Below are 23844 nucleotides of genomic sequence, written 5' to 3' on the forward strand. Positions count from 1 at the left end.
TATCATATATTAATGATATATTTTACATTACTTTTTTCACATTAAGGCTTTCAAATCTGATGTGTATTTTACATATATGATACATTTCAATTCAGCCTGACCCCATTTCAAGTAGTAGCCACATGCAGTTAGTGGATTCTGTATTAGACAGTTTTGCTAGACTACACACCATCCAGTAATTCTCAAGCCCTTTGGGCTCAGGATCCCATTACAGTCTTAAAAATTCAATTGAAGACCCAAGAGAGATTTTGCTCATGTGGGTTATATCAATCCATATTTACCATATTAGAAATAAAACTGAGATAGGCCACCTGAGTGGCACAGTCAGTTAAGCATACAACTCTTGATTTCGGCACAGGTCATGATCTCAGGGTCATGAGATCAAGCTGCTCAGTGGGCTCTGTGCTCAGCGTGGAGTCTGCCTGTCCCTGTCACACTTCCACTGCCCCTTCCCATGCTTGCACTCAAGTGCACTTACACATTCTCTAAAATAAATACATTTTTTAAAAAGAAATTAAAACAGAATTTTTTCAATCTTTATTAATTTGTGTAAAATAATAAACATATTATGTCAACATAAATAACATTTATAAGAAAATAGCTTGTTATTTTTCAAAAACAAAAATTTCGAGAGAAAAATGGCAATGTTTTACATTTTTGCAAAGTTCTTTAATATTTGCCTTGGTAGTAGACTGCTAGATTATCACAGCCATTTCTGCAGTAAATCCTCTATGATCTACTGTTTGGGCCTAATTAAACATAAGAACACAACTTAACCTCAGGTATATAGAGAGGGAAAGATGAAGTTTATCTTCAAGTCTTTTCAAATAATTACAGATATTCTCCTTTGCTATTGCAGCAAAATATGACAATTAGTAGTTTCTTAAAGGTTAGTTGCAAGTATCAATGAAATTTCTTGCACTGCTAAACTAAAATTCAATAGTCAATCTTGTACTATGTATTTGTAACATCATACGTTTGGAAAATACCAGTTCACTAAGTCAAAGAGATCTTTCATTACACAATTTTAAAAAATCACATTTGTTAATATCATCATCTATCTCCTCAGAAAAACCTAAGTAATGGGAAACTGTCAAGTTCACAATGGCAAATACAATTTTCCAAATTCTAATTTTCTTTTGAAAGCTCAATTTCCATCACTAATAACATCTGTCAGGTGTTTTCCTTGAAGTGACAGCCTCACTTAATAGAGAAAATATCTGCCAAATACCCAAATCTTAATGAATCATAGCCTGTCAGTCATTCTTTCAAATAAAAATAGTGTTCATGTAAAAAGTAGCTGGTCTAGGAGACAAATCAATCACTCAAGTGCTTTTCCTCAATTATACCACCATATTTCACTATGCAGCAAATGTTTTACATATACTTTCCATTTCTTCACAGATTAAAAAGATGTGTACTTACAAAATGGCCAATAATAAAAACATAAAAAGATATTCAGTATCCCTTACATTTAGGATAACGCAAATTAAAACTGCAATGATACACCACTTCACATTCATTAGAATGGGTTACCATAAACTTTTTTTAAAAAAATCTTAAAATATCAAGTTTTAGTGAGGATGCAGAGAAATTGGAACCCATGTCATTGCTGGTGGGAATTTTTAAAAATGCAGCTACTATGGAAAACAGTATCCGTTCCTCAAAAAATTAAACACAGAAGAATCACATAAGCCAGTAATTCTACTTCTGGGTATATACCAAAAAGAACTGAAAGCAGGGACTTGAAAAGATATTTGTGTGCTCATTTTCATAGTAACATTATTCACAATTGCCAAAAGTAAAAACCCAAAAGTGCCCACTGATGAATAAACAATATGTGATATATACATAAAATGGAATATTATACAGATTTAATAGAAATTCTGATACATGCTACAACATGGATGAACCTTAAAGACATTATTCTGGGATGCCTGCTGGCTCAATGGCTGAGCATCTGCCTTTGGCTCAGGGCGTGATCCCGGGGTTTGGGATCAAGTCCCACATCGGCCTCCTTGCAGGGAGCCTGCTTCTCCCCCTGCCTATGTCTCTGCCTCTCTCTCTCTCTGTTTCTTTCACGAATAAATAAAATCTTTTTTAAAAGACATTATTTCAAGTGAAATAAGCCAGACACAAAAGGCCAAATATTACAGGATTTCATTTATAAGAGGTACTTAGAATAACCAAATTCATAGAGACAGAGTGCTCACTTCGGCAGCACAGATACAAATTCACAGAGAAAGAAAATAAAACAGTGTTTACCACAGGCTGGGGGAGAAGGAATATGGGGAGCTAGCTAATGGTTAATAGATATTGAGTTTCAATTAGAGAAAACAAGAAAGTTCTGGAGATCACTAGTGGTAACTGTCACATAACAATGTGAATGTACTTAATGCCACTTAACTGTAAACTTAAAAATGGTCAAAATGGTAATTTTTGTTACATACGTTATACCACAATCAAAAAAAGAAGATGTATTCAAGGGGCCAAGATTGATAGAATTTTCACAGCTTTATCAAGGATGTTCTTAAGGGAAACTGGCTTCAAAAAGAAGCACACAATTAAAAACAAAACAAAAAAACTGTAGGCAAATGATGATGAAAACTACAATGACTACTAATACAGTTTGGTGCAAACTGTTTTGACTTGTATTAAGGTACTACAAGTTTTACCACCACTGCTATTGCTTTTGAATCATCAACACAAATGCCTAGAGTGTAAAAGGCAAAATTATGTGTTGGTAGTATTATGAAAATAATCTTGACCTGAGGTCTCCTCAAAGGGTCTTGGGGATCCTTTCCCCTAAGGCCCACAAACCATATTTTGAGAACCACTGATGAAGCCTATTCTTTTAGAAAACCCAATTAATGACAGAACAAAAAAAAAAAAAAAAGACACACAAAAGATCACTTAGTTCTATTGTTGTTTTTATTTTACCTTTTAAGATGAGAGAAACAAATAGGCCTACATGTTGAGCAGAAATGAGATATAGTAAGAATTAAAGAACAAGCAGCAGAAAACAGAAGAAAAATCAGATAATTGATAAAGTAGCAGGGCAGACTAGAGAAATCAGGGACACAGCTTCTAAAGTTGGAAGTAAAAGGAGACCCAGATATCAGAGGTAGAATGGGGTGGGGGGGATTATACTTTGACATAAAAAAGCTCTAAGTCCTGAGGATGTACTGCATAACATGGCATCTATAGCTAATAATGTATTCTATATTTGAAAGTTGCTAACAGAGTTGATCTTAAAAGTTCTCTCACAAGAAAAAACAAATGTGTAACTACATTAAAAAATTAATGATGGATGTTAGCCATATTTATTGTGATCATTTTACAATTTATACAAATATGCAATCATTACATTGTACACCTGAAACTAATGTTCATGTCAATTATATCTCAATTTTTTTAAAAAAAAGCTCTCCTAGGGGTGCCTGGGTGGCTTAGTCCGTTAAGCAACTGCCTTCAGCTCAGGTCATGATCCCAAAGTTCTGGGATCAAGCCCCCCATCAGGCTCTCTGCTCAGAGGAGAGTTGGCTTCCTCCCTCTCCCTCTGCTGTTCCCCCAGCTTATGCTCTCTGGTTCTTTCTCTTTCTCTAGGTCAAATAAATAAAGTCTTTAAATTTTTTTTTCCTTTTACTATTTTAAAATCATATATCAAGAACTATTCTAACTTTTCACCTGTATGTGTATAAAAATATGCCACTTGTATCACAGAAGCAATGTCATGTCATTTTTAAGAAAATTGTATTATGATGCCATAGGCACTGTATTTCTCCTGCAAACGCTCAGAAGTTTAGTATTCTAGGTATAAGTCAAATGCATTTGTGCCATGATCTAATAAAATTAAAAATATGATGAAACCTTGTTCCTTTTTCTTTTAAATACATGCAGCACAAATTTGTTAAATGAAATACAAAAAGGGATTTGACATTACAGCACTAAGTCTTAACGTTCCATAACCTTGAACTAGGAACTGAAGGAAGTAGGGGATAAGGATTCAGCTATTTTCTTCTTTTCACTTTCCTTTTCACCTCCTATATCTAGGAGGTCCTAGATATATATTGCTATGGTACATTCAATTGAAGAAGCTAGAGTAATGTGATTTTATGTTACTTACTTTAGAGTTGGCAAATACATTATTTCATTTACGATGAACATTTCTACACTGACACAACAGACTCATTTGGGGGAAGCTGCAATTTTATCTGGGGGAAAGGTGCAATTCTAAACTTTGTAAAATTAATCCTGACATCTTAAACTGCAGCACATGGTTTGATGGCTTTAAGGAAAAGCAAAGGGGGAAAGCTTTAATTCAAAAGTGGTTGGGAATACCTCCTCCTATCTCAGACTCTGTAGGCAACCATGAATATTCCAGTTGCCTCCAGAATATTAAAAGTCCCCCAATCTCTTAAGCCCACTCCAATCAAAAGCCTATGCCTGTACATGAACAGGACCCAATTAAGGAGGTCACATGCAGTAGAAAGAGTGCTAGATTAAAGTCACGAGACCTAAATTCCTCCTTCCACAACCAACACCAGCAGTGTGACTTTGGGGTCATCCCTTAGTCTACTTTCTCATAGCTAAATGAGGGAATTAAAACTGGATAATTTAAAAAAAAAACTGGATAACTGCAACAATTATGGGAGATTTAATGATGCACTAGCATTTTAAAAGAACTGTTAGTCCAACACCACCAGTTAATATAACAATTAGTAATATTTTCCGAAGGGAGCTGAGAAGGTCTTATTCTCAATTCAGATTCTTGTATACCACCTACCAGCCTCATCCCTATATTTAGTCTTCCAAAAAGCAAAAACCAGTGAACTTACCCACAATATCCATAATGGCCCATCATAACGTTTTAAAATGCATGTAGCCTTTACTAAGAAAGAGAGCTGCTACTTTAAGGTGAAAACAAATCTGAACCTTAAATCTGTAAATACAAGTTTCTCATACTAGAAATTTATGGCCTTTGGTTACATCCAGTTCTGAACACCATGAATTCAGAGAATCTTGCAAACTCACTTCCAATATTCCTCATGGACAGAGTACAATCAGCAAAGTGACATACAAAAACACTTTTTTAAAAATACTTTTTTAAAAAACCCACTGATTTGCAACATTTCTTAAGTTCCCACTTCAGTAAACTGAAAAACATAAAATCCATAACAGCTAGCTTCAGGATGTTTTTAAAATATGTATCAATTTGGACTGAGATCCTTAGAATTTCTCCTTTGGATTATACAAACAATATTTTGCTAAAAGATAAAAAATTAACAGATTTAACAACCCAGTTAACTATTCACTAGGATTTGAACTAGGCTAGTTGGTAAGAAAATAAAACAAAACAAAACAAAAAAAAACTCCTCAGATCTACATTGCTTTCAACACCAGTTAACTATCTTACAAACTTCTGTTATTGATCACAGAAAAGACCATTAAAGGCCTACGCAAAGAGATAATATACACATCCTACTTCTGAAAAAATAACTCAAAATTCATGTCCTACTAATCATGAGTCAGTGCCATAATTTTTTTTATACAAAGAATAGACCATTAATATTCAGTAGGAGAGATTCTGTTATGTAGGCCAGAGAATGAATAAGTGGGTCATCGCCAGTGATGCATAATCCCACTTCTGAGTAAGGGTCCTGAAACATTCATCAAGTAAACTATTTTACCATATTATGTGTACATCATTTTAATACTAACATCTTAATGATTTCAGAAAGAACAGTAAAACTTAGACTAACCACAGACAATTTCATTTAAAAAAGAATACTTAATTAAGTATGTAAAAAAACGCCAGTCAGCCCTAACAATGACCTCGCTACAAAAAATTAGCAAAATAAGTAAACACAGCAATTAGGCAGAGGAAATGGTGTGTTGGAAATCTCTCTTCCAGATAACCAAAGAAGGAATAGGAGAATGTTGAGGGTGATAATGATTAGTTATTAACAAGACTGCAAAAAGACTTGGTTTGCTACCTCTGATCTGTCATGCCAGGTTTACAAATTCCCTAATCTCAAAGAAAACTGAAGGTCTTTCCATCGAGAAAAGCAACTCCAATATTATACACGCTAGTTAGAGGGGTCCCCTAAGGTAATAATCAAGTATTTTCCTCCCCAGAGCACTAAGGATATAAGATCCCCTTCTTCCTAATCTCTCATTCTCTTAGACACCAGTTGTCCCATTAAGCCTTGGTAACTATCAACCACTCAAGAGAAAGCCATAGCCAGTTGACCATTTCCAATAGTATTACTTTAAGATTAGGTATTCAGAGCACATACTTTATTTAGGCCTGTTCAGTTTACCCTCTCTGTCCCATAGTAGTGGCTTTCTTTAAAGATGACACGGGTCACTGGCTAGAACACTGTTGAGAATCACCTAGTAAGAAGAGCAAGCAGACCCGCAAAACAGAAATGTGCTACTTGTGTAATCACTACAGAAATGAAACATGCTATGAATCCAAAAATAAATCTGGTAGTATTTTTTTCATTCACCTAGATAATGCTCTACCTACATTATCATCAAATATTTCTATCTACTTCTTTTAGCTTCTGTAAAAAGACACAACTTGAAATTTGGGGCCAACCTACTCCTAAACATCAACCAAACAGTTGAATATGTCAAACACAGTTGTTATCCAATTGTTTTATAATAGCTATTTACAGGACTTCTGGCTGCTTTTCGATTCAAAACTTCAATCTCTCACAAATGTACTGAATACCTATCATGAGCACAGCACTGCAAGAGATAAGAGATAAGATGAATACATTGCCAAATCTTAAGGGGACTTTTAATCTTACAGTAGAGGAAACTTTTTACTACACATTTTCTTAGAATAAAACAAAGCTGTGTAAAATAAGTGCAATATAAGCAACAGTTGCTACACAGAGGATTAGAGGAAGGTATAATTACACTCATTTGGTTGCAGATAGGGTGTCATAGAAGAAAAAAGACTGCAAGAAAGTAACTATTTTAAAGGTTCACTGCAAGATACAATCAAACAGAGTGGGGAGGGAAGTGTATGCATTCTAGGCAATGTAACAACATAAGCTGAAAAACAGAAATGAAAAAGCAAGAGCAAAATGCAGAAAATGTCAAGTCCATATGCAGTAATACACATCTAAGATCAGAGTGAGAGAGGGATTAAGCCCGGAGGGGAGTTGGAGTCACACTGCAGAGGACCTTGAATCCCAGAGTGATGAGTTTGCACTTCACTTAGGCAAACGATCAGAAGTCCATTTCAGGAAGAAAAACTGGGAAGAGTTGATTTGGTGAGTAAAGAGTCTCAAAGAGAAGAATAGTCTGCATAAGAATGTCATTCACTGAGACTTATTAAGGACCCAAACTAGAGCTGACAGCACTAGAAACAAAAAGGCACTGACTCTTCACACATTATCATGGATAAATTTTCTATCCACAAAATAACTTTCTATCCACAAACTGTCATAACCCTTCCTGATACATTCTTTCCAAATAAAAACTTGAAAAACATGAAAATTTCTTTATTTCCAGACACCCTCCAAAATATGAATCACTTGGAGAACACAAATCATTAAAATAACAAAAGAATATTCTTTCAAACTAGACAGTACTCTGAAAAGCAACATAATTTGAGCACCCATCCCCTTATCTTAAGGGGTACTATATAAGGCAACTTCCTAGAGAAGACTTTTTCACAATGATTAAGAAATCAGCTTATTTCTTAATTGTGGGATTAAAAAATAAATTGCTGGGATCCCTGGGTGGCGCAGCGGTTTGGCGCCTGCCTTTGGCCCAGGGCACGATCCTGGAGACCCGGGATCGAATCCCACGTCGGGCTCCCGGTGCATGGAGCCTGCTTCTCCCTCTGCCTATGTCTCTGCCTCTCTCTCTCTCTCTCCCTGTGTGACTATCATAAATAAATAAAAAATTAAAAAAAATAAATAAATAAATAAAAAAATAAAAATAAAAAATAAATTGCTGGGACACCTGAGTGGCTCAGTGGTTGAGCATCTGCCTTCAGCTCAGGGCATGATCCCAAGATCTGGGATTGAATTCTACACTGGGCTCCCTACATAGAGCCTGCTTCTCGCTCTGCCTATGTCTCTGCCTCTCTGTGTGTGTCTCTCATGAATAAATAAATAAATCTTTAAAAATAAAATAAAAAAATAAGTTGCTAATCTATACTGAAGCTTGTCAAAGAACTCAAATGCATGGTTATCAAACACAATCTTTTCATTATGGTCTCAATCCTAAAACTGTTCATCTTTATCCCTTTCCCTTGCTCCTCTCATCAGAGTAGCAGTAAGAATCCATCACATAGAATCTGAGAATGTCAAAATGAAAAAAGATGTTACAGATTCATCTTTATCAACTTCATTTTTTCTTGAGGAAACTGAAGTCAAAATGTCACAATGCAAGTTATTAGCATAACAGTATCAGCTGGCCTTTTTTTTTTTTTAATAGTTGCCTCCAGGAACTATTAAAGATCCAGGAACTATTTCAAAGATCTAATGAAATGTTAAAATAGACAAATTAGTAGCAGTAAGTGTTTCATATTTTAAAATAATATTCACTGCAAAATGCCTCTCTAGAAGCCATACCCCAAACCATGCCCTTAAATTTTACTGGAATTCTACAAGACGAGGACAAACCAAAAAGTCCAAAAATAAAGTATCTCTGTGTCAAAGCCCAACAACCACTTTCCTGCAGAGACATGAAACAGCAGAAAAGTGCTGACTGATCTCATTTGTAAAGATGATATATGCAGACAAGAGAATCTCCAAATTAACTAAGTGCCCAACTATTTAAAACAGCTCAGTCATTAACCACTCAACTTCCCAACTCAGTTCCCTAAAAAAAGTAGGCTTGTGGGTAGAGATGAATAGTTCACCAGGATGCATGCAGGATAAAACCAAGGAATAAACAGTCTCAACTCCTTGTAACGAAACCATTCCACAGCTTTGAAATTACCACTCAGGACTCTTAATTTCAGAATTCTAAGTCAAGCCTTTAATCATTTTGATAGCTACCAAATAGGCTCTAGTAAATGTTTATGTTCTACGTCAAGTTTTGACCAAAAAAGGGGGGAAAGAGTGACAGAGAACCAATATAATGTGTAAATAAGATTAGTAAAGAACACTAAAGGTCCAGAATCAATGTAACGACACACAACAATTCTACCTTCTACTACGTTCCATAATATAAACACACCATCAAGGACCTTCAAGGACCTATTTTTCCCTCCTGCAGACCTCATAATGGAAAGATGCTAACAAGTATTAATTTATATTATTTTCAAAATAATTCAAAGACAACGTTTCCAAACTACTCAGCATGAGAAAGTTAGTATTAACCAAGAAAGTTGACCATAGCTAAAAGCAAAGAAATTTGATGTTAGTGCAACTTAGCACCTTTTCTGGGGATAAATGCATAATTTCCACTATATTTTTTCAAAATATTGAAAATTTGGAATTGCTTTAGGGCCCTTGAATAAAACTGCCACCTCTAGAGAAAACATAACAGCAACCAAAATTACAATCAAAGAACTATCCCCACAATGATAACATAACACAAAAGAGAAGCATGTTTTATTAAGAGTCTATGTAATGTTCTTTGCTATGAATTACTTTCATTTTCTTGTCAAAACATATGCTTTATCAAGGTGAAAATTCTATATAGCTGATTGAAACTTAAAAATTATATATGGCTAAAATGCCATATAATTATCTAATTAAAATGATTCAATTTTTTACAAATACAAATGTGATACTTTATTCAGTATAAATTTAATACATATTCTACAAGCAAATTACTGCAATTCCATTTATTTATTTATGAGAGACAGAGAGAGAGAGGCAAAGACACAGGCAGAGGGAGAAGCAGGCTCCATGCAGGGAGCCCAATGCGGGACTTAATCCCGGGTCTCCAGGACCACGCCCTGGGCCGAAGGGAAGCACCAAACCACTGAGCCACCCAGGGATAAATTACTGCAATTCCAGAAGCAGATTTCACTGAAAGCTTATCACCAAATCTGAACCTAAAATTGGCCCATATTTATTGAAAGATTTGGCAATGCACTGTTAGATATTATCACACATTATCTTCTTAATATCACAGACAGATTACCTGCTAATCTTTATAATAAATATTAACTCCATCTTATAAAAAAAGGAAACAATGTTTCCAGAGAATTCTATTCAATCACAACAACAAAAATTATAGGACAGAAACTGAAGACAGAGATAAATAAGACCCTGCCCTCAAAAAGTTGTCAAAATCAATTGTACAATATAAAACACTTTCATAATTGCATATAATACTTTTTTTCTTTAAACTCAGCCACCTCTGTAAAATAAACATGTCAATAGAAAAAGATAACTATAAAGGGACATCCAGCTGATTCTTTTTTTTTGCTGTTTCAAGGAGGCTAAATGAAATAACACTTTGCCTTAAACAAACTCTGTCTTTTTTTTTTTTTTTTTTTTTTTAATGTATTTATTCTTGAGAGACCCAGAGAGAAGCAGAGACACAGGCAGAGGGAGAAGCAGGCTCCATGCACCGGGAGCCTGATGTGGGACTCGACCCCGGGTCTCCAGGATCGCGCCCCGGGCCAAAGGCAGGCGCCAAACCGCTGCGCCACCCAGGGATCCCCAAACTCTGTCTTCAAAAGTTTGTCTTCACCTATATGGAATTGTTGAATCACTATATTGTACACGTGAAATTAATATAACACTGTATGTTAACTATACTGGAATTAAAATAAATAAATCTCACATTTAAAAAAAAAAAGGTACATCTTACACTACCATGATGCTGACTCCTCCTGCTTCTAGTTTTTGACTGATTAATAAAGGTGCTATGAATTTGTATGTGCAGGTTTAAAAAAATTTTTTTAAAGCCTATCTTCACAAAAGTAGAAAATTCAGGTTCCCCTAACCTAAGTAGAAGACCTCTGATGGGACAAGAACTACAGAGCCCTCCATCAGTGCTTTTCAATTTGCAAATTAGGTCTTAAATTCTATTGAAGAACTCTATCTGGGTTTATTAAAAAAAAAAAAAAAAAAGTAAAAAATCACCTCCTTTAAAAAGAATCTCAATGTCCATGATATGAAGGCAATTTGTATGATTCAAAAAGCAATTAATAGAGAGTACTTCTAGCCTCAAGAATTTTACTATCTGCTAAGGGAAATGAGGCAGGAACAATAACCATCTTAGTGGTTTCCATGTGCTTACATAATTGTACCTCAAGACCAAAGATTAAATGTGATGGGGGGGTACAAATATATAGGTACAAATGTCCACAGGAAGAAGGGAGTGATCATAACTAGCAGTTAGGATTACACAGGCAAAGGTAGTGATAGGTAAATACAACAGTCACAGAACAATGGCAAATGGGGTATGCTGTGGCTGGAGCAGAGTATTATCAGGATATACCAGAGCTAAGATTTAAAGGGTAGGTTAAGAACTTAAACATGGGATGGGACGTCTGGGTGGCTCAGCAGTTGAGCATCTGCCCTTGGCCCAGGGCGTTATCCTGGAGTCTCGGAATCAAGTCCCACATCAGGCTTTCTGCGTGGGGCCTGCTTCTTCCTCTGCCTATGTCTCTGCCTCTCTCTCTGTCTCTCATGAATAAATTAAATAAATAAATTTAATTTAAAAATAAAATAAAATAAAATAAATAAAATAAATAAAATAAAAATAAAATAAAATAAAATAAAATAAAATAAAATAAAATAAAATAAAATAAAATAAAATAAAATAAAATAAAATAACTAAGCACGAAGAGTGCCTGGCCGGCTCAGTCCATGAAGTATATAACTCTTGATCTCGGGGTTGTGAGTTTGAGCCCCACATTGAGTACGGAGATTGCTTAAAAATAAAACCTGAGAAAGAAAAAAAAAAAAAAAAGAACTAACCATAAATGTGACTATATGGCCAAAAAATGTGATCAAGATGACTTCTCAGCAACAATCCCTCCTCTTCAAAGCATCAGATTCTCCTGGTATTCTTCATAACTCTCTGGCAGCTTTTTACTCAAAATCAGTGGTTCTCAAGGCATGGTTTCTGGACCAGCAGCATCAGTGAGCAAGTTGTTAGAAATGAAAATTATGAGCCTTACCCATACATATGAAACAAACTTTGGGGGTCAGGCTCAGCAATATCTGCTTTACCAAGGCCTCCAAATGATTCTGATGAACACCAATGTCTGAGACCAATGTTCTACCAGGGTCCTTCAGTGAGTGCCTTCTCATTCTATGCTCTCTCCCTATGCATTATACTCTCCCAGGGCCTTCAGTAACAACCAAATGCTCACTTATCAAAAATACCTATCTCTAAGCCCAGAAACCTTTGCTGCGTACCAAACCCAAACCACATACTCAGCTTCCTACTTGACACTTATTTCCCCCCAGATATTTCAACTAAAACATGTCTGGAACTCCTGGATACCCTCCTTAACTCTCCCTCACCTATCCACTCCCCTGCAAAAAAAAAAAAAAAAAAAAAAAAAAACTGTTCCTTCTCTTTTCTTCCCCATCTCAGCATGATACCTCCAACCCAAGCATAAACAAGTCTTACTTCACAGTTCCTACAATACCCTCCCCCCCCATCACCAGGTCTTCCCATTTAAGCATTATTACATTCATCTCCATTCCCACTGCCACTATCTTAACTAATCATCTAATTTGTACAGACTGTAACCAGTCTCTATATAGAAATCACAATGATCTTGTAAAAATACAAATCAGAGCATGTAACTGCCCTATTTTAAATCCTTCAGTAGCTTCCCATTGTATTATCACATAAAACCTAAAATCCTAAATTCTTGGATCCTGGACACCTTTTCCAATATCATCTTGGGTCTTTTCTCCAAGTGATTCAATAGTAGTCCCCAGCTCTGGGCATATTTCAGTTTCTGAAACTTTTTCCCACATAGAGACTTCTCTCTTCATGATATACTTTATACCACCCTCACTTTCACATCTCTGCCTTTACCTAATTTTTCTCATACGTCAGAGTTTTGGTAAAATATCAAAAAAGGTCTTTCTTGATCCTTCAATAATATAAACTGAATCAGTTATTCTCTCATAAAATCCTGTGCTTTCTTCTCATAACAATTATCAAAATTAACCACATTAACTTGATGATTTTTGTTTAATGTTTATCTTCAATATTAGACTGTAAATTCCATTAGGACAAAGAAATATATGTTTTGTTCTCCACTGTACCTACTACAGAGCCTGGCACACAAAAGGCATTTAATAGCTATGGAGTAGTAACAATTATCAATATTTTTGTTAAATCCTCCCCTTCTGCTCTATCCTCTCTCAGAAACTTTAAGTTACAAGTTACTGGATAGCCACAGATAATTTCTACAAATGAAATATCATTCTTAAGCCCATTATTTTCAGACTGATTTATATTGCAAAATCAAATGTATTTTACTACCTTCCTGTAAAATTAACAGTGAGAGCTGGTTAATGCTTAGCCTAAAGTAACTTACCCTAATCTAATCAGTTAACTCTGAGAGAGCTACTGAGCTCCTTGTACAGAAGTCTGCAGTATATTCCTGGCTTCCCAATAACCAGTACTGACAGTACCAACAACCCCCAAGCCATGACAGAAAGTCTTATCCTTACCCATGCAATCATATTCAAAATACCATTCCTATCCAGCCCCCAAAACCTCATAATTAGATTATCTCAACAAATTATGGATAGTGTCCCAGTCTCCAGGTTCCCCATTTATTTAAGCACTTTGTACCAAACATACTTAGAACATTGAGAATCAAACACATTGAGAACCAACTTCTTCCTATTATCAATCAATATTAAATCCTCTAACTAGCACTGAAGGCCTATGGATGTACGTGATCAAAAAGCCAGTTCTATGTTTTAGTAAAAACTTTAAAGAGTATACTGAATTACATATGCTTGTCAATTTGACACTATTTCAAGCTAAAATTTACTTATGGCTCCATCTCATTTCTATGGGCCCAAATTGGATCTGGTTAGCATGCACTCCTGAAACTAAACTGTTTTTGGAAAAACAATGAAAATGCTCCACAATAATAATATTAGTCCTCTAAACTCTAAGCAGGAATTAAAAAGGCACAAGGTTTAACATGCATCTTCAAACATACACATACTTAACTAGAGACTATGATACAAAGTGTATACTTCAGAGAAGAAACTACTCCAACAGTTTAAACATACAACGTAAGTATAACTCTGAGATGCTGTTCATTTAAATATATAATATATAAAACGCATGTATATGTTGTATATGTGTACATATATATACATACATACATACATAACTTGATTCTCATTATTTGGGGATCCATATTTATAAATTTATGTAGTTGCTAAAATTTATCTGTATTCCCAAAATCAATACAATGGCATTTTCATGATTTGTAGATATTAGTGCTGAAAATTTTGAGAAGGCCAGCTGGAGTCAACAAGATAGTGTCCTGCCTTGTTTATAAACAAGGGCTCTTTTTGAAGTGTGTTTACTGTCATGTTTTTCTCTTATCTGTGCTTTTTAATGGTGATTTCATTGTTTAAAATGGCCCCAAACATAGTGCCCAAGTGTCATCTAGTATTCCTAAGCTCAAGAAGGCTGTGATGTCCCTTACAGAGAAAATATGTTTTAGCTAAGTTTCATTTAGACATGAGTTACAGCGCTGTTAGCTGTAAGTTCACTTTTAATGAGTAAACAACATACATTAAATAAGATCTTTAAATAGAAATACACATAAAGCAAAGTCATATAGTGACTGGTTGACAAAAATGTGAACAGTGTCTTGCAGTACCTCTGTGTGTACTTCTCAAGGGCAATGGTTCAGTACTTACTAACTCACTCTTCAGTGACTTTACAAAACATAACTACTCTCAATAATAAGAATCAAATATGTAAATATATACTTAGAGAAAGAAAGAGAAGGAGAATTTGAGGCAGAACATGAGACAATGATGCAATTTTCATTGCATCCTAGCAGATTTATTGATGACTCAAAGACACTACAGAGGCCATTCTAAACAAGATGCATATGTTTGCAGTAGCATGGCAAAAACACCTCAGGGCACAGCACCTACAGTCTTGGCCCTGTTTAAACAACATGGACTCAAAGCAAAAAAAAAAAAAAAAAAAAAGTAAAACCTACCAAATTTGTTTTTTGGTCTTTGTTTTCACCCCTTGTCCCACTTAATGGTATACCTCTCCCCAATTCAGGTACTCTAAAATCTAATGCTTTTCCACACCACTTGCCCTAATCTTATAATCCAGCAAATGTATCTGCCAATTACTGAATGATCATTCTTGAATGTGAACCAGACTTTGTGCTTAAACATCTTGTTCAAATCGTCTAAATTATTTGGAAAGGAGAGAGGATAGTAAGCATCTGAAATAAGAAAAAACTGTCAGGACCAAAAAGTAAACTGAATATAGGCAATTTCAGATGTGTGTGTGTGAGAGAAAAACACAAAAGGGAAGAAAGTCTCCCCTCCCCTCCCCTCCCCTCCCCTCCCTCCCCTCCAGAAAAGACGAAATAAAAATCTAGTCCAAGAGGTGGAGTTGGGTGGTGGGGAAGTTCCACCTTCCAAAAACGGTTTTCTTCAGCTCCTGCTTCATCCTAGCACTTGATTATGGATTTTCCCAAGAAAAACGAAAAATTTATAGCAAAAGCTAGTGGAACACTCCAACAGTGACATTAGTCCCTGAATTTTTTTTTTTTAATTATTGTTTGCGGTTGAATGAACACTCCTCCTTTGAAATTCTTCATTTTTATTTTCCAAAATTACTTAATTTTTGTTGAAAATGACTTGCTTAGGGTAATGGTAGGGTATGCTTAGAGCAGTGATAAAAGCCACAAACCCAAAGTCTAGTTTGATGAAACGTTAATGTCTTCTTTCGACTAAATAAAAAACTCATCTGGGATTTTGTGAAATGAAGTGAGTGTAATACCACTCAAGCCACACTTCAATTAGTTACTGCAATTCAAAGAAATAAGTACAGCATGTGAGTTAATAGCCGTATCTTCTTAAAACCCACAACTCAATCTAAACCAACATTTGAAATCCGTGTATAATAAAGAACCCGGAAATTTTACAGCACAGTAAATCTGTCTATCAAAACCAATCACCATATATTCATTCTTTTGAAAAGCTAAGGATCCTTCTCCCACCTCTCCAAGGTTTGGCTAGGCTCATTACTAGGTGCAATGGCTTGCAAAACAGTAACACCCATTCCTGAATAATTCAAGATTTCTTTCTCTTTACATATCTTATACACAAAAACCTCCATATTTTTCTTTCACGCTAGTGTGCTATTCTTTATGGCATTTCAAGAAATGTAAGTGGACTCTCAGTCTACTATGTCCAAACCACATCAATGTCTGACTTTCAGAGAACTAAAACTACTCTCTTCAATTCCTTTTCTCTTAACGTTGGAAGTTAGAGGGCCCATTATCAACAAACTATTCATGAAATTTTAAAAGTATTTATTCTTGTAATATTCTGCCATTAAAAACTCAAAGATCAAATGAAGCATTCGATAAATAAGAGAAACTATTTTCTACAAGCCAGTTACACAGGAAACACAAAACTAAAGTGCAGGATCTTGCTTTTCTTAATGGTGTAAAGCCTTCTTGTAAGCGGACTTGCAACCGCTGACATAAACTGGTAACGGTAAAGGAGGACCGAGTGCAAAACTTCACAAGTGAAAGTTAAACCTGCTTTCTTGGCCCCTTTTGAAGTACCAAAGAGACGTACCGAAAGGGCATGAATGAACAGAACCTTGTCTGATGAAGGTTCTAAAAAAAAAAAAAAAAAAAAAAAAAAAAAAAAAAAAAAAAGATAAACGGACTTCAAGTTTACCTGACCCTCCAAATCAACCCACCAACAATTTGGGGCAAAAGCATCACCTCCAAACGCATGCACAAGCGCACGCACTGGAACAAACTGCTTTTCAACTGAAGACTGAGTAAAAGCGAACCCTGGGGGGTGCTCGACACTGGGGGCTGCAGAGCCCTGCACCCTGGGGCACCCGGGGCACCCGTGGAGGCTCGGATGCAGAGGCCAAGGCACCCCACCCGCCCGGGCCACAGCTGGCAGAACAGAGCCTCGATCCCGCTCGACCTGACCCTCTAAGGAGTCACTGGTCCAATCAACGCCACATCCCTCCCTCGCTAGGACGTTTTCTAGGTACTTCCTCGCGTCGAGGAGGGCTGAAAAGGGCTTAAACTCAGCAGTGGGGGAACCGTGCACCGGTCAGAGCTGCCAGCGGCGAGAAAAGCCCGAGACGCTCTTCAAGACACCCCCGCGGGCGCGGCACAGGGGGCGAAAGCGGGAAGAGCGAGCGGAGAGGGCGACGGAAGCGGGAGAGGACCGGCCCTCCCTCACCTGCCAGCCCGAGCCGCCCGGAGCACCCGTACCTTCGGCCAGCGGCTCCTCCAGGGTGACCTGGTGGCGGCCGACCGCGAACACGCGGACCCCCACCGACGAGCTACCGGAGCTGCAGCCGGCCCCGGCCCCGCCGGCCGCGCCACCCGCCGCGCCGCCGCCGCCGCCGCCGCCGCCGCCGCCGCCCCTCCGACTTGGGCATTCGAGAGAACTTCTTCATCCCGCCGGCGCGCGGGAGGGCGCGGGGCGCGCGCAAGGGCGGGCGAGGGGGCGAGTCCTGGCCCGGCGCGCGGCCGGCCGTCCGCGAGGGGTCGCCGCCCGGCGCCGTCCGAGCGTCCGTGCGCGCTGCGGCCCTCCGAGCCTCACATCCCGAGCACCCCGAGCGCACCCCCGGCCCCGCCGCCCGCTCCGCGGCTCCGCGGCTCCGCTGCAGCTGCCCGGCTCCCGCAGAGGGCGGCGGGGAGGGGGAGGGGGAGGGGGAGCGGGAGGGGGAGGGCGGGGCCGGGGCGGGGCGGGGCGCGCAGGGGGGGCGGGGGCGGGGGCGGGGCGCGGGGGCGACGCCACCACCTCCGCGAGCGCCCCGGGCGCCCGAGCCGCCTCGCGGGGCGTCGGGAGCGCGAGCCCGGGAGGGGGGTGGGGGCACCTGGCGCGGGGGGACGGGGCAGGGGGCGAGGCGGGGCGGCCGGCCCCTCCGGGGAGTGCGCTGCACCTCCGCCGCCGCCGCCGCCGCCGCAGTCGGACCTACGCCGCTCGCCCCCCGCGGCCGTCGGCGGTGCGGCGCCGCTGCCAAGCGCCCTCGGAGGCCCGGCGCCCGGCGCCCCGCGCAAGCGCGCTCCCCGCGCCGCCGGAAGTGACGGTTCCGGCTCTCGTCACGTGGGGAGGGAAGGGGGCGGGGAGGCGATTGTGGGGGTTGGGGCCAGGCCGAGGGCCCCTGGGGCCCCGGCGTCGAGGTGGGAGGGGGCCAGGGGACTGGTCCCTGCGCTGGCCGTGCAGCGGGGTCTGTTACTCGGCGAGGAGTTGGTGTGCCCCTCGGGATGCCTGAAAATGCCGCCAACGGCTCTACCCCGCTAGGAAGCTTCTCGCTCGCGGCGACCTCCCCGGGGACTCTTCTTCCGCTCGCCCCCCCGGAGCGTGGGAGGCGGGAGCCGCGCGGAACCGGAGCGAGTTCCCGTAACCAACCTCCGAGGCCGCCGCGCCGCGCTCTGCAGCAGGCGCTGGTGCTGGGAAGCGCTTCTGCGGTTTTGGGATTGCGGAGGGTGCGCCGTGCGGCGGCCGCGTGAGGCGCCCGGGGCAGGCCCTAAGTGCACGTCCAGGCCGCTTAGCGCCTTTGGCCGGGGGGACTTAGCGGACTCGCCCAAGGTCACGCAGCTGGCCAGTGGCAGGGCTGGGACTAAAGGGCCCGGCCCATCTTGTGTGATACTTAGTTTCGCACTTTAGGCCGTTCTGAAAAAAGTGGGTCGAAAAAGAGCAAAGTTAGAAGCGTTTGGAAGCAAAACCAGCCGTTGAGTTTTCCCCCATGGCTCCTTTAACATGGAGAATGGCCTACCATGAATGAATGAATGAATGAATGAATGAATGGATGAATGAATGAACACCCGTTGCATCCACTTCTCGAACTGCAGGAATCTCCATGCCTGCTAGGATGAGGCAGGCAAAATGAACAGGATCCTGTGTTAAGACGCTGGGGAGTGTAAGAGAATGGCAAATTACAGAGCACGGGCAGCCTCAGCCTCAGCCTGCTTTCCACCACCACGATCCTGGCCTTATGAATACAGGCCCACTGTGGACAGGGACTCCAATCTCTTAGGACAAACCAGATACGTGGATTTTTTTTTTTTTTTTTCTGATCTACTTCCTAAACTGTTTCAGCGTAGACCAAATCAGTTGTGCCTACAGGACTCCAGTATGCAACTTCTATCAAAGGAGATGGACGTTTAATTTCCCAATTTGTTCATGGAATACAGGGAGCTGTGCTTAGGCAAAAGACTTTGAGCTTGATAATACTGTGTTTTTCCTCCCCTCTGCTATTTGAAGGCAAGCTATTTCTACCAATGCTGAAACAGTGCTCTGGATTTAGGCATTTTTTGCTGCATGACCTACCAAGCTAAAATTCTTCATCCAGAGACCTGACCTTTAAAGTACATTCCAGTTCAATGGAAGTCAGATTATATGTCAGATGACTGATGTGGTGTGACAATTGGGGATTCCCATTTAGAAATAAGCTGACATTTTTCCTTGCTGGGGAGATTCACTGTGGAGTCTCATTCCTAGAACATCTTAATTATGTTTTTCAAGCCGACTAATGGAGAAATTTAGTCATTTCATTCAATTCAAAACTGGTATCAGCCAAACATACAGTTTGGGCCTAAGGCAACTACACCTAATCACAATACAAGACTAAAAACTCCTATGATCAGTTTGGGAGCAAATTTACCACAACTGCTGTGGCAAAGAAACTCGTATAACCTGACTTCTAACGTGAAAGTCGGTAATTAGTTTAAGGTGTCAGCCCCTTGTAACACCAAGCAATGTATCCTTTAATTTTTCACCAAAAATATAATAAAATTTAAACTTTCTCTCGGGATCCCTGGGTGGCGCAGCGGTTTGGCGCCTGCCTTTGGCCCCGGGGCGCGATCCTGGAGACCCGGGATCGAGTCCCGCGTCGGGCTCCCTGCATGGAGCCTGCTTCTCCCTCTGCCTGTGTCTCTGCCTCTCTCTCTCTCTCTCTCTCTCTCTCTCTCTCTCTCTCTCTCTCTGTCTCTGTGGAACTATCATAAATAAATAAAAAATTTAAAAAAATAAATAAACTTTCTCTCGTCGTGACAGAATGTTAACTCCACAATATTCCAGAACAGCTCCTAACATACTAATAAGAATGCAAAAACATTGCAAGAATGCCAGACATTTACAAACACTCCTACTACCAAAAGATGCTGAAATTAACTGTCACATTGTATCTTCCTACAGCTATGTTGAGAATAAGTATCCTTAAACCAATTTGTAGCCAGAAATTGAGATGCTAATATATGAAAAAAACTCTACTGAGAATGCTAGTGTCTTCCTTTGGTACTCACTCATTCTTAAACATGGTTACAGATGAACTTCAAATTTGACTTGCTGTTGGAAAATAAAATCTCTAGAAAAAAAAAAATGTATGAATAATGAAGATTCTGACCTGTCATTAAGGTAGCTTACAGTAAGTACACAGAGAATAGCTTAATAAAGGTAAAAGATTAAAATTACATTTCAGCTTTTTATGCATATCTCAGTATTTCAAATGTTTATAGCGGTGCTGCTATAAAAATAGTGGGAAACTAGCCACATAATGAAGACTTTTTTATTTTTTCATTTAATTTCAATTAATTAACATAGAGTGTACTATTGGTTTCAGAGGTAGAGGTCAGTGATTCATCTGTTTTACATAACACCCAGTGCTCATTACGTCACATGCTCTCCTTACTGTTCCTCACCCAGTTACCCCAACCCCCGGCCCTCTCCCCTCCAGCAACCCTGTTTGTTTCCTATGATTAAGAGTCTCCTATGGGTTGTCTCCCTCTGAAGACTTTTTTTTTTTTTTTTAATAGATTGCTTCAGTTAGCATGGTGTCATGTTACAATATTATGATAAAGTCAAAAGATCATTGTAGCCAATTAAAAGATTCTGAGATCCTTAAACAGGAAGGACTTTGACAATGGTGGAGGAGGAGGGATTGCTATTGTATTTTTGTGTTCCAGTGGAAAACTATAACCCATTTTGTTACTTTGACCCTCATCTACTTTACTCTAAGGTAGCTCTCAAAGATGTGTGGAGTGAGAAAAACTGGCACGGATCAAACAAAATATGCTTATCCCAAGAGGCTTATTCCAGTGCCATTATTAGCTAGCTTTTTAAGTCATCTATCTCTTCCAGTGCCTGATTAATTATTTTTTTCTCACAAGTCAATGTTTTGCTTTGACGATATACCTTCTATCATTACTAGCCTCATTATGCTTTGCTGTTAGGAATAAGTATTCTTCCTCCCTAACAGTATATCTTTCTACCTGACTAAATGACCATATCTTTGCTTTCCAAAAAAAGTAAAAGTCCTGAAGTCCATTAGAAGAATATATACATGTCTCCATTATCTTAAAAAGTGTTTTTTTTTTCATGTCACCAATATTTTATTTTCTGAGGAAACTACTCAACATCATCACTATATTTTGTCAAAACTTATATACACCTAAGAAAAATCAATCTGACAGTGTAATTTAAAATACCAAACAGTTCACAAATATTCTTAATAGGAAAAATGATTTGACATTAAATTCATTTATGATAGAATTTTGCCTAAAACTTGACCATGCTTTTTTTTTTAAGTTTTATTTTTTTAAAGATTTTATTTATTATTTATGATAGACACAGAGAGAGACAGAGACATGGGCAGAAGGAGAAGCAGGCTCCCTGCAGGGAGCCTAATGTGGGACTTGGATCATGTCCTGAGCCGAAGCTCAACTGCTGAGCCACCCAGGGGTCCCTTAACTGTGCTTTTTAAAAAGACTACAAGGGGCACCTGGTGGCTCAGTGGTTGAGCATCTGCCTTTGGCTCAGGTCATGAGCCTGGGATCCAGTCCCACATCAGGCTCCCCACAGGGAGCCTGCTTCTCCCTCTGCCTATGTCTCTGACTCTCTCTCTCTCTCCTGTCTCTCATGAATAAATAAATATCTTTAAAAAAAAAAAAAAACAGACTACAAGAGGTAGGCAACTTCACCATTAGAAGAGGCACTTTGATGGCCATCCCACCTGAATTGGTAGATGGTGGGGAGGAACGGGGCTAAGTTCCACTGGATATATAGCACCTCAGGTCACATGTCATAGCAAGGATATCTTCCTGCCTAAAGTATTTGTCCCAGTAGATTATGCCACACTCTTGGATATGTTCCTGCCCTCCCTCTTCTTGATAGCTTTGGTATTTCCCTCCCATGGCCAAGCTCTATTGCACTGCTCTTACTCTGCTCCTGGTACGTTTATATAGAACTTTAGCAGAATGTAAAATAAGAACTAGTACTTATTGGTTACTTGTGATGTACCGGTGCTGTTTTGATGTATTACATGTATTAACTCAGTACAGAAAATGATGAGTCTAAGACTGTGCTTGTATGGTATGTTGCCTTCAAATCTCCACCCAGTAGTATGGCTGATATTATGATCTAGTAACTTGTGGGGATGGAAAAGCAGTTTTCATGGTTTTGTGAGCAGTTCCCCTGGTAAAATACTGAATTATGTCCCAGTATGCTGAACTGATGCTGAATCTCTGCATTTCCACAACATTCACATATACACAAGGAAAATTATATTCACGTTACTATAGAGGGACAGAGAAAGAAAGGATTGAAGCTAAATTCAGCTTTTGTTTTAATACTTTATCAAAATTCACACCTTGTTTTACCCAGTCCTCTGCCAACTGGAGTAGAGACTATTTATTGAACATGTACTATGTGTAAAACCGTGTATGAACCAATATATCATAAGAACTCATACAGTATGGTAGAATCATGGGACTCTGGGGCACCTGGGTGGCTCACTCTGTTAAGTGTCTGCCTTCAGCTCAGGTCACCATCCCAGGGTCCTGTGATCGAGCCTCATATCAGACTCCCTACTCAATGGAGAGCCTACTTCTCCCTTTGCCTCTGCTCCTCCCCCTGTTTGTGTTTTCTCTGTGTGTATGTGTGTGTGTGTGTGTGTGTGTGTATGTGTGTGTGTCAAATAAATAAATAAATAAATCTTTTAAGAAAATCATGAGACTTTAGAGCTGGAAGGGGATGTAATCAAATGAAGCATCTGAAAAAGGAACAGGAACGTTTATTAAATACCTCGTATGTCTCAGGCATTATACCGAACACTGTATAAATGTTATCTATGTATCCTCTAGCAAGAGAAGCGAATATATTTACTCCCAACTTGTAGCTCGCTCACTCCAGTCACCGAACCACCTTCATTTCTTACCATCCTGTTTCAGGCCCCAGTGCTCACTCCAGGTAGAATGTCTTGTTCTTTTCCACAAACACCTAACTCAATGGGTGACTCTGTGAACCTCCAGGGTCACCTCCCCGGTGAAAGCTTTCTTGACCTGTGCCTTTTGCCAGCCTTGGGTAGAATGAACTCATTTGTACCTCACACTACTCTTTATAGACTTCCAGAAGTACACCTATCACTTAATTACAAGCGCTTCCTTACATGCTGTCTCCCTCAACTGCATTGTAAGAGATTTAAGGGAAGGGACCATGTCACATTGTTGTCTTAAAAATCCAGTGCCAAGCAATGTACTTGGTATATAGTGAATATTGAATAAATGATTGTATAACTAGGCTAAGTTAGCCTAGATCCTAATAAGTGATAGACCTGGGGGCTCGAGACCAGTCTCAAATCTCAAATGTGTCTGAAAAACCAAGCTCTTGGCTTGGT

At 39.5% G+C, this 23844-nt stretch overlaps 1 protein-coding gene across 1 annotated transcript in view; it reads right to left on the reverse strand.

Annotated features, from left to right (window-relative positions):
- BMP2K (BMP2 inducible kinase) overlaps positions 1 to 17863 on the reverse strand; it is a 115691-nt gene extending 97828 nt beyond the window's left edge. The window contains 2 exon segments of the mRNA XM_055313001.1: positions 17435 to 17585; positions 17587 to 17863. Coding sequence (XP_055168976.1) covers positions 17435 to 17585; positions 17587 to 17622 — 187 coding nt within the window. The 5' untranslated portion in view covers positions 17623 to 17863.
- Between the last annotated feature and the right edge of the window lie 5981 nt (positions 17864 to 23844).

The sequence above is a fragment of the Nyctereutes procyonoides genome, unplaced genomic scaffold, assembly GCF_905146905.1.
Source record: "Nyctereutes procyonoides isolate TBG_1078 unplaced genomic scaffold, NYPRO_anot_genome, whole genome shotgun sequence".
NCBI lineage: Eukaryota > Metazoa > Chordata > Mammalia > Carnivora > Canidae > Nyctereutes > Nyctereutes procyonoides.